Genomic DNA, 12,877 nt, shown 5'->3' on the forward strand with positions numbered 1-12,877 from the left:
TTTGTTATTTTTTTAATAACAAAGAAAATGATTATGTTATTATAATTTTATAATATATTTACTAATTTTATAGTATATCTACTGATTCTTTATGATTTTAGTTAAAGAAAATTAAACATAACCACCATCATTAGTAATATATATATATATATATATATATATATATATATATGAAATTAAAAAAAAAGTAGAAGTTCAGGACTAAAACCATTAAATAGTAAAATAAATAAAAAATAAACTTAAATTAGTAACTTTCATTGATTATTAAATGAATTTATTTTAAATGAATTTAATTCCATAAAAAATGAAAAAAAAAACAAATATTTGTACGATGTTAATATCCTTGACGTCATCTTTTTAAACATCGTAATTTAATATATTATTAATATTATTATTATATTTTTTTTTATTCTAATATAACAATACAAAAGATGGTATGAATATTGAAAACGTATAGGGCAAATTTGAAAGTTTTGTAGAAGTAGAAGGAAAAGAAATGAAAATTTAAATTAAAACTAATATTCACTCATAATGATTGATATAGTGATCCACGTTACTCCACTTTCGTGTATTTAGAACTTTTATCGTGCATTTAGAATTACGTTTAGGTATATAACAAATAATGAAAATCATTGTTGATGTGACATTCTTGGGTGTATATATATTATGACTTATTGGTTCTTCATCACAACTAAAATTCCACCATATCAAAGAAAGGTTGTCTTTTTTTTTTTTTCTTTCTTGTCTTCCTTGCACTACTTGTTACCATTGACGGTTATTTTTTTCGTTTCAACATCCTTTCTCATTGTGAAAAGGGTCGTTAATTTATCAAGCACCATGAGGTTGAAGAAGATGACGATGTTAATGGTGGTGATAATTGTGGTCATGTTTAAACACTGTAATGGTCTAAACATGAATTACTACATAATGACTTGCCCAATGGTTGAGTTCATCATCAAGAACTCAGTCAACTCAGCTTTGAGAGCCGATCCGACTCTTGCTGCTGGGCTTATAAGGATGCACTTCCATGATTGCTTCATTGAGGTACTCGATTCTTTACGAGTTGACTCAACTTGACCGTGATTTACCAATCTCTAAAAATGCATGATTTATGAGTGTAGGGTTGTGACGCATCCGTTTTGCTTGATTCTACAAAAGAAAATACAGCAGAGAAAGACTCTCCTGCGAATTTGAGCTTGAGGGGCTATGAAATCATCGATGATGCCAAGCAACAACTGGAAATGCAATGTCCCGGGGTCGTATCATGTGCTGATATCGTAGCAATGGCAGCCCGTGATGCCGTGTTCTTTGTAATGCTATAATTTTTTTATAAATATTTCATGTTTATCTTTTATTTATAAGTTAAATGTTATTGAATATCATTATTGATTATGTAGGCTGGGGGCCCTGTGTACGATATACCAAAAGGAAGAAAAGATGGCACAAGATCAAAAATAGAAGACACTAGAAACTTGCCTCCACCAATTCTAAATAGTAGTGAACTAATCAAAATGTTTGGACAACATGGTTTCACTGCTCAAGAAATGGTTGCTCTTTCAGGTAAGTGATTGATACCTTTTAAGTTAAATGTTTCAATAAGTTATTAGGTGTAAAACCCGTGTATTACACGGGTTGATTAAAAAAATAAAATATTAAAATGTAAATAATAAGTATTTTTAAAATAAAATTTTAAAATAAGGAATGAAATTTTGAAATAAGAAATATATTAATTGCAATTTAGTATAATATTTATTACATTTGATAGTTTACATATATAAATATAAGTATTATGTGACTTTTTAATTTTAAAAATTGACAAAAACCATAAATTGACATGTGAATATTAGTTATTTAAAAAATATTACAAAATGACAAGTGTCAAAACTCATTAGAGATTGACATGTGACAAAATTATCTTCATTTATTATAGTAGATAATAATAATTAAGATATTGGATATCCTTAATTAATAATTATACCGGATGGGTTGGCCTACCTATCACTTTTTTTTGAAGTTTCTATATAATATATATTACGAAAACTATTTTATTACACTAATGATGCATTGTTTTTGAAAAAAAAAAACACCCAAGCATATTGTAAATATTTGAGTTTAATTCGGATAAATTTTCAAAGAGCGACAAGGTTTTTTTTTTTTTTTTTTTGATTCTTATTTTATTTTTAAAAATTTTATCCGTTGATCAATATAGAATATACTATAAGTTGACATGTTTTCATATAGGTGGGCATACTCTAGGGGTGGCTCGATGTTCATCATTCAAGAACCGTCTAAAAAGCTTCGACTCAACCCACGAAGTGGACCCAAGCATCGACAATCAGTTTGTGAAAACGCTTGCTAATACATGTAATGCAGGCGACAATGCAGAGCAACCTTTCGACGCATCAAGAAATATGTTTGATAACGCTTACTATAACGCACTTCAAAGGCAGGCTGGAGTTCTATCCTCGGATCAAACCCTAATGACTGACCCAAAGACTCGACTGATTGTCAATGGCTATGCTATGAACCAAGCCATGTTCTTCTTTGATTTCCAAAGAGCCATGATCAAGATGGGATTGCTTGATGTTAAAGAGACTGGACAAGTACGTCAAAACTGTCGCAAAATCAACTGATTTAAACATCGCATTAATGTATAATACAACAACTTGATAGTGAGTTTTTTGTGAGTTTTGTTATATTGGATTGGATGTATACAAATAATATGGATTTGGTGATTGTGTGGAGATATATGAATGTATATTAAGTTATTAATGTATGTCTTTGTTAATTTTTGCCATCAATCAATAACAGATAAAAAAAGATAATCTAGCTTGATACATTTACCAAATAAAAATTTATTAGTGTTCATTTTTTTTAACAGATTAAAATGATAATGTTGGGTATTAGATGTTGCGTCATTGGGCTTTTAGTTTAGTCTTTTGTATTAACGAGTTGGGCCTGTCCACTCGTATTTATTTCTAGGGTTAGAGTATTTAAGATGCATGCATGCATCGTATTTTGGTCAACTCTGATCATTACGCTATAACCCTAATCACGCCTGTACAGTAGCAATTCTTCATAGAGTTCTTCTGAGGCGTGACACTTAATCATTCGACATTCTTTGAATCATCGTTGTGTTCTTGTTTTACTTGTTTTGAATCTAAAAGATCTTTAAGGATTTATTCCTAACAATTGGTATCAGAGCAGGAGACGGTGTAATCTATACGCATCTCTTCTGTTTACAGAGTTTTAGGGTTTCCGTTAATATAGGATCTGGTTCTGTCGTCCTCATTGTCATCTTGACGGCATAAAGTGATCTTGATATTACCCTATAAACTGTCTTAGTTTACACGTCTGATTCCCTACAGGTATCAAAGAAAATATCATCATACAACACGACGATTCTCACATCAACTCCATTAATATCTCAAGCAGTATTGGATCAACAACAAGGATCCCGATTCTCTTTCCTCATGAATATGAAGTATGGGCGCTTCATTTTGAAGATTATGTTCTCGGTTCAGATGATAATGGTTATTTAATTTGGGAAGCCATTACTCTCGGTCCATTTGTTCACACAGAAACCAAAAGAGTTATCAAAACTCAGAAGGAATACAACCAACTGCTCCTTGATGTGAAGGATGTTCCTCAGGACGAGAAAGATAAACTAATCAGAAACGTCAAAGCAATGAGGATCATTAGATTCGCTTTGCAGGCCGATACTTTTCGTCTAGTTAGTTCGTGTGATACTGTGAAAGCAATCTGGGATAGGCTCAAGGAAATTTACTCCACTAACTCAGATCTTGAGCATTCTACACAAACACTCCTGCTTTCGGAGTTTGGTGCTTTTGCACAAAAGATAGAAGAAAATCTGAGCCAAACATTCAATCGCTATAATCATCTTCTTAGCAAGATGATGAAACATGGTATTGGACGTGAGGTGATCGAGCAAAAAGTTACTATCATGAATGGGCTTAGATCTGAGTGGATGGCAATGGTTTCTACCGTCAAAGCGCATGAGCAGTTCAAAAGTTACACTTTAGCCAAGCTTGTTGGGATTCTTAAGGCACATGAAAGTGAGGTGTCGAAAGAAGCGAAAGTTGTTTCTGGTATGGGATCTCTAGCTCTTGTTTCGAAGGGCAAGACAGTTGCAGAGGATGAGCCTGAGTCTGATCATTCTGAATGTGATCTTACGAACGAGGAGTATGCTTTAATGGTTTCAAATCCCAAGCAGTTCGCAAGAAAGAAATTTCCATCAAACAAGAACCGAAACTAGCAGGGCAGCTACAGCTCAGAAAAGGTGAAAGAGGAGAACAAAAGCACTTCTCAAAAGGAGGAAGATAAGAAGGAGAAAAAGCTCATGGGTGACTCCGGCTATGACTGCAACTATTGTCATGGCAAAAACCATTTGGCCAAGGATTGCATGCTGAGAAGGTTAAATGAGAAGAAAGAAGGAGAAGATGATGAGACTTACCACATGCGAAAGTTGGAGGAGATCAAGAAGAAAAAGGTTGCTGATAACTCTATGCCTGCTTTGATTGTGCAGGAAAATGTGGCTGAAAATGAGTTTGGAGGAGTTGAGGTTTGGTCAACAGACTCGACAGACGACGAGGTTAGCAGACCCACACATGGCAGGGCGTTCGTTGCGAAAGAGGAGAGTTGTTCGCAGGAAGGTATTTGATGGTGACAAGTGATGGGTCACAGACGCAGGAGAATGCTACTGGGAGTGGAAGAAGGGATGATAGTTGTATCACAGCGAAACCAGTTGGTGAACAAATCAATGAATGCGAACTACTGATCAACAAGGTAAATCTAATTCTTGAATCTCTAAAAATACCTGTGTCTAGATATGAGAATGAATTAAAGGACCTAAAATTTACCTTTTCAAGCATTAGTAATAGTTTAAAACGAACCCGTTTAACAAACTCTAACCTAACTGATCAAATCAGTAGGGTTTCGTCGAAAAGCGATGAGAGACGAATGTGGATAGAGAAGATCGTGTCGGATTTGTCTAAGTCTAGGGATCAATTAATTTACTTGCAACGAGACAATTTGATGCTTTTAAAACAACGTAACATTTTTTGTTTGATTGCTAAAAGGCTTTACTTTAACATCACTCAGTTGCACCTTGATTTTGAAATTGGTAAGAAAATTCACAAGATGATTTTACCATTCCTTGAATTAAAGGAAGACGAAATTGACGCCGATTGTTATAAGTGCGAATCCATCGTCTCATCTGACGAGACTTCTGATGCTTACAGGGTAGGACTGGAAAGAATTGAATCGTACATTAAGTCCAAAGATCAAAAAAACATGTTAAAACAGCTTTTGGACAAAAACTATAAGAAGCAAATTAAATCTGATACTATACATAAATTCGATTCATTGAGTACCAAATTGAGTTCAGAAAATAAGATAAATGTTGAAAGCACATCTGAATTCGATGAGGACAGTGAAATGAGCGAAATATCTGTAGAGGATGAGGTGGATTGCTCAGAGTTTGTTAAAAACGAAACTGAACCTGCAAAAGCTTTGATTTCTGAAAATTCGGTTGAATTCGCACGTATTTCTCAAAACAAACCTGAAAATTTAAAAGCTAAAGCAACGGTTTTTCTCAAAGTGCAAACTGTCCCTAATCAAGTGTTTGCTACTAAAGGACTGGACAAAAATCAAACTGTCGAACTAACGTCCATCGTCAACGAAGATAACAAAGATGGTTGCGATGAGTTCTTTTGGTCCGCTCCCATAGATAATGCAGACGAAACGAAGGGTCTGTCTGAAAGAACCTCGTGGAGACTAAAAGGAAGATATGTGGCAGAACCACTGAACAATCGTCCAAGCTATGAGAAAGGAAGTTCAAGTGGAACAAAGGAAGGTTCAAACGAACCTCAAAAGGACGAATCTCATGCAAGAAAAATGAAACCCAAGGCGAATATTCACAAGTCCTCTAAACAACTCGCAGAGCAAAAACGTCAAAGAAATAGGAGATATCAGAGAAATCTCAATGAAAGGAAACAGTTTTGGCAATCCCAAAATTCCAACTATGTTCGCACAGAAAGATCTTCCAATCAAAATGCGAAAGCTCGTTCGCATGTGAATCCCAATCAATGTTCGCACTGTCATACTTGCAATCCATAGAAACCAAAAAGAAACTTTGTTCAAAAACCTTCTCTTTAAAAGAAGCCCATTGAGAAACCAAAATCTCATCATTCTCAACCCACGAATGTTTCATTCAAAGATGTCAAAGGAAAGGGAAAGTTAGTGTCGGATTCTGAATCTCAAACCAAGAAATCGACTACTAAATCAAAGAAAGTTGAGAAAGATTTCGTCAAGAATCAAATAAAAAATAAACAAAAACAATCTGATTCTAAAGAAACAAAAATGAAAAATAATAAAGTAAAAGTTTTCACCATAACTAAGAAAGATGAAACCACATTAGTTAAACGAACTTATATGGTTGATCTTGCAATTACTTTTCCCCTTTCTGTAAAAGGCTCACAAGGACCCAAGAAACTTTGGGTTCCTAAATTTGCTTGATTTTTGCAGGTAATTCGTGACGAGCAGTTCGACTATGAATGGTATATCGACAGTGGCTGCTCACGTCACATGACTGGAAGGAAGGAAGAATTGCGAGAATTTTGTGCTCTCAAAGATGGTGGAAATGCGAAGTATGAAAACAACTCGTTTGGAAAGATCAAAGGCTATGGGATGATAACGAACGAAGATTTTTCGATTTGTAAGGTGGCGTATGTGGAAGGTTTACAACACAACCTAATTAGTGTTTCACAATTGGTTGTAGGGACGGGCTTGAAAGTATCCTTTGACGATGAAGGATCTGAGATAATAGAAAAGAAAACGAAAGCAGTTCTCTTAAAGTCGCAATGAAAAGGAGAAATGTATCATTTGAATCTGAACCCGATACGAGGGAAGCCTGCCATATGCTTGCTTATGAAAGCTCACTCCGATGATAGCTGACTATGGCATAGAAGACTTTCGCACCTCAACTTCAAATACATCAACAAGCTTGTTCTTGGTGATCATATGCGAGGGCTTACTCTCTTGAAGTATGATAAGGATCATTTGTGTGCAGCCTGTGAGATGGGGAAGCAAAGCAGGAAAAGTCATCCAACAATAGTAAACACGAAAGTCATTGAACCATTGGAACTTCTACATATCGACCTTTGTGGACCTTCTGCAATTGAACGTGTTGGTGGTAGTAAGTACATTCTTGTAATAGTTGATGATTTTTCACGTTTCACTTGGGTGTATTTTCTTAAACAGAAATCTGAAGCTACTCCTAAACTCAAGGATTTTATAAAGCAAATTGAGCTTCAACTGCGAAAGCTGGTTCGCAATGTTCGCAACGACAATGGGTTAGAATTCAAAAACCAAGCGTTTGAAGAATTTCTTGCAGAAAAGGGAGTATCACACAACTTTTCTGCTCCTTACACTCCACAACAGAACTGTGTAGTTGAAAGGCGAAACCGATCTTTGTGCGAAGCTGCACGAACTATGCTCACGTTCGCTTGTCTGCCTCTATATTTCTGGGTGGATGCTATTGCGACTGCTTGTTTCACCCAGAATAGATCTTTCCTGAATAAGCGATTCTCTATTACTCCTTATGAAATCTTAAATAATCGTAAACCTAATGTTAATTTTTTCCATGTATTTGGTTCCAGGTGTTTCATCTTCAATTCCAAGGAACAACGAAACAAATTCGATGCGAAAGCTGACGATGGTATATTTTTGGGATATTCGCTGACCTCCAAGGAATATAGGGTTCTCAACATACGATCAAAGAAGATCGAAGAAACCTATTATGTCACGTTTGATGACAACTACTTGAAGAGGATTAAGTCGAATGAGACTCAATCGAAGGAAATCTTTCCTAAGCCAAGTCAAGCTACTGTTCCACTCTCCAATCTATATGAGGAATTCATGCTGCTCTTTGATGAGCCAGAGAAGGCTATCACATCTGAAGCGAAAGCAGCTGACAATAAAGTAGATGAATTGAAAAAGACAATTGATGATGCTGCGAAAGACATGCACAATCAGCCATCAACTGCGAATGTACCTCAAGACACGAGCACTACATTCCAGGGGGAGAATTCTGACTCCAATGCACATCCTCAGGGGGAGCAATCTACACCACAAGATACGAACATTCCATCACAGGGGAGGGTTACACTTCGTCTCTTTCGTCTGACCCACCCTCTGATACAAATAACTCACCTCCCACAATGTCTCTTGAACCTCCATTCACTGGAGATACTTCAATTCCTGAAGAAGAGGACCACTCGTCATTCGAGGGGGAGAATAAGGATTCGAATGACGATTCGGACGTTCAATCAGAATTCGAAGAAGTAAATGCTGAATTGAATCCCTCTTATGATCCAAACTATCCTCCACTAACCAAATGGACCAGAGATCACCCCAAAACCCAAGTAATTGGTGAATATTCTGCAGGAGTCCTTACGAGATCTCAACAAAAAGCAAAATACACTGCATTATTCTCTAAAGTAGAATTTTGTATGTTTAACTCATTCGTTTCCAAGGTAGAACCCAAAACGGTCAATGTTGCTCTTGATCATTCTGATTGGGTGCAAGCGATGCAAGACGAACTCAACAAGTTTGAACGAAACAAAGTTTGGAGGCTAATTCCAACTCCACCAGATGCATCGGTTGTATGTTTAAAGTGGGTGTTTCACAACAAAATAGATAAAGAAGGGAATGTTATAAGAAACAAGGCGAGACTCGTGGTTAAGGGGTATTGTCAGGAATAAGGCATCGACTACGAAGAAACCTTCGCACCTGTTGCAAGGTTGGAATCTGTTTGCATCTTCTTGGCATACACAGCACACAAGAACTTCGAGGTATTTCAAATGGATGTTAAATGTGATGGGTTTGAGCCATAAGAACTTTCCTATGTGCACATGCAAACCATAATTCTTGGATCTAGGTTTATCTAATTGTACATGCATTCATCCAAGACTTTCAAACCCTAGATCTATTGAGTATAATTCGAAATTAATGTGACAAATCAGATCTAGATGATTACCTCTTGTTGCTTGCTTGAATCTTCTTGTTCTTGGAGCTTAGAGTCACAATTGTCACTCCTCTAATGGCTTACAAACACCAACTAGCAAGAGGATGATTTGGAGAGAGGAGAGAGGTATAGAAATCGGCTCTAGGGTTTCAAGGAATCAAGTGTAGCCGATTTCTACAACCCAAAGGATCTATTTATACTATGAGCTTCTAGGGTTTCAGCCAAAACCCTAATGGACAACTTAATCACCAAGCAGCCCATGGAACCTTCTGGAGTAAGGCCTTGGATGAAATTTTGATGGGATCCTTCCCACAATTTCGTCCACCCCTTTTCCATGAGGGTTTCCTAGCCCAAAATACAACTATCACATATTTGACAGTTTAAGCCCCTTTATTCAATTAATCTCTTTTAGTCACCAAATTAATTCCTAATTAATCTATGACTAATATTAATTAAATAATATAATTATTCCTTTAATATATTATTCTCATAATATATTAATATAATAATATTTTCTCTCTCTTTATAAATCACCCTGTCAAGTTGCTATGGTGAAGACAACCCAAAAGGACCATGCACAACCGAGTCAAGTACTTACCAAATGTAGTTACGGGCTTAGACACTAATCCAACAGTCTCCCACTTGGATAAGTCTAGTAACTACAAATGCAAGCCTAATCCGATTAGCAATCGTAGCTCTCAAAGACGCTGTCAAACTCTGATCTTATCAGTAACCTATCCTTTAGATAAGGGATCGTATAATCCTCTGTTCTAGATATCATGTGGACAATCACATGGAACATAGTCATACTTATTGTCCATCAGTTAGTTTCTCGATCTCAGATTCATTTGACATAGAACTTAATTGAACACATCAATTCAGTCCTGACCGGGACCGACACATAAGTCAAATCAAATCATCGAGGGGCCCTGATATCGCTTTTACCCTATTAGGATAAAAGGAACAAATAAACTTCGACTTATATGCATTTACTATCCACTAATCAAATCATACACAACAATGCGTTTTATAACATCAAGTTACTGATGCGTTTACGCATTATCAATGCACAACCAATTAGCAAACAATAAACCATATATCTAGGTTTTAAGACCATATGATATTACCGTCTTGCGATCACTCGTGATGAATTCCATGAAGCGATTCCAGCAAGCGTGGGTTTATTCCAATGCTCAAATCAAGTTCATAAGCACTCATGAACGTTGTAGCAAACCTTTGCTATGTCTAATACATTTTAGACATTCTACACACCAATTCATGACAGTCTTCATTCATATCTACTTCCAACATATGAACGACTATGGACCGTTAGAATAATTCGATTATTATCAAATAATTCAATTATTCAGGAAGTCAAAACATGCAAAAATAGGTAAATGATTAACATAAGACAATAACATTACTAATAAATAATACTATTTTATTTAATCATCGAATGTTAATTACAATTTATCTATTACACGTTTCCAAACCATCTAATCTAAACTAATATCGTCCTTCAGCCCGATGCTCCTAGCGTGCTGCAAGTGCTTAACCCTGCTCAGTCCCTTCGTAAGCGGATCTTCTGGGTTATCCTCTGACGACACCCTCTTCACTACGAGGAGTCCCTCTTCCACCTGATGTCGAATAAAGTGATATTTTCTGTCGATATGTCGAGATCTACCGTGATCTCTTGGTTCCTTGGTCAAGGCAACCGCTCCTTCATTATCACAGAAAATCTCCATGGGCTCCTTTATGGATGGCACAACTCCAAGGTCTCCAATGAAGTTCTTCAACCATATTGCCTCCTTTGACGCTTCGCTCGCTGCAATGTACTCTGATTCGCACGTTGAATCAGCTACGATCGCTTGCTTGGAACTTTTCCAGGTTACTGCTCCTCATTAAGGGTAAAGACCCAGCCCGACTGCGAACGGTAGTTGTCCCTGTCGGTATGAAAACTGGCGTCACTGTACCCTCACACCTTTAAGTCATCACTCCCACCGAAGACTAGAAACCATTCCTTGGTCCTCCGAAGGTACTTAAGAATATTCTTGACTGCGATCCAATGCGCTCTGCCAGGGTTCCCTTGATATCTGCTGACCATGCTCAAAGCGAAGGCCACATCAGGGCGAGTACAAGTCATAGCATACATGATCGAGCCGACTGCGGAAGCGTAAGGTACTCGGCTCATCTCTGCTATCTCGACTTCAGTACTCGGACATTGAGTCTTACTCAACTTGGCATTACTTTGGATTGGTAACTCCCCTTTCTTTGAATTCTCCATACTAAAACATTTTAGTACCTTGTCCAAGTAAGTATTCTGACTAAGTCCTATTAGTCTCTTACTTCTGTTTCTCACTATCCTTATTCCCAAAATATAGGAAGCCTCTCCGAGGTCCTTCATAGCGAAGCACTTCCCGAGCCAGGACTTAACCTCATGCAGTGTCGGGATGTCGTTTCCTATGAGTAGTATGTCGTCGACATACAAAACGAGGAAGCTTACTACACTCCCACTGGCTTTGACATATACACATGATTCATCTTCGCTTCATAGAAAACCAAACTCTTTGACCTTCTCATCAAAACAAAGATTCCATCTGCGAGACGCTTGCTTAAGTCCATAAATGGACTTCTCAAGCTTACACACTCTATTGGGATGCTTTGCATTGAAAAAACCCTCTGGCTGAGCCATGTAAACATCCTCAGCCAACTTCCCATTAAGGAAAACGGTTTTGACATCCATTTGCCATATTTCATAGTCATGAAATGCAGCAATGGCCAGCATCACCCTGATAGACTTTATCTTCGCAACTGGTGAGAAGGTTTCGTCATAGTCAACTCCAGGAGTTTGAGTGAAACCCTTCGCAACCAATCGCGCCTTATAAGTGTGCACATTCCCATCCATGCCAGTCTTCTTCTTGAATATCCACTTGCACCCGACCGTCTTACGAACTGGTACATTATCAACCAAATTCCAAACTTGGTTGTCATACATGGACTGAATCTCGTTGTCCATAGCCTCTTTCCATTTTGCAGACTCCGGGCCTGCCATGGCTTCCTTATAGCTGTTAGGTTCGTCCAGATTCACTAATGTACTATCACTAATGAACGTATCCCCTTCTGTAGTAATATGAAAACCATAGAACTGGGGTGGAACACTAACCCTTTCGGAACGTCTAAGAGGTAAGGACTCGTCAATTGGTTCAACCGGAGTTTCCTCCTCGGGTTAAGCGCCAGTGTTAGAGGTTCCTTCATCGCTCGACTCTTGAAGCTCTTCAAGATCGATTTGCCTCCCACTGTCTCCTTGGCTTATGAGTTCTCGCTCTCGGAAAACCCCTCTCCTCGCAACGAAGATAACATTGTCACTCGGTCTGTAGAAGAGATATCCAAAGGATTTCTGCGGGTAGCCGATGAAAATACATCGCTCACTACGAGGTTCGAGCTTGTCGTGAGTCTCTCGTCTTACGAAAGCCTCGCAACCCCAAACCTTGATATGTGCTAACAAGGGAGCTTTCCCTCTCCACATCTCGTGAGGTGTTTTGGCAACCTTCTTCGTAGGGACTAAGTTAAGGATATGGGCGACAGTCTCTAAGGCATACCCCCAGAATGAGATAGGTAGTGAAGCACGACTCATCATGGAACGAATCATGTCTAGCAAGGTTCGATTACGCCTATCAGCTACACCATTCAACTGCGGTGTCCTGGGTGGCGTCAATTGCGAAACTATTCCGCATTCCTTGAGGTAGTCGTGGAATTCAAGACTTAGGTACTCTCCACCTCGATCAGATCGAAGCATCTTGATTTTCCTGCCCAACAGATTCTCCACTTCTT

At 37.7% G+C, this 12,877-nt stretch overlaps 1 protein-coding gene across 1 annotated transcript; it reads left to right on the forward strand.

Annotated features, from left to right (window-relative positions):
- The first annotated feature begins 693 nt into the window (after positions 1-693).
- On the forward strand, positions 694-2,793 carry LOC145116502 (Peroxidase superfamily protein). The gene is made up of 4 exons (XM_079052842.1): positions 694-1,044; positions 1,122-1,310; positions 1,398-1,560; positions 2,242-2,793. Exons 1-4 carry the CDS (start codon positions 838-840, stop codon positions 2,631-2,633), a joined length of 951 nt encoding a protein of 316 aa, XP_078908968.1. The 5' UTR covers positions 694-837; the 3' UTR covers positions 2,634-2,793.
- Positions 2,794-12,877: the final 10,084 nt, after the last annotated feature.

Source organism: Lactuca virosa, chromosome 5 (genome assembly GCF_052849685.1).
Source record: "Lactuca virosa cultivar CGN04683 chromosome 5, Lactuca_virosa_CGN04683_v6, whole genome shotgun sequence".
Classification (NCBI taxonomy): Eukaryota; Viridiplantae; Streptophyta; class Magnoliopsida; order Asterales; family Asteraceae; genus Lactuca; species Lactuca virosa.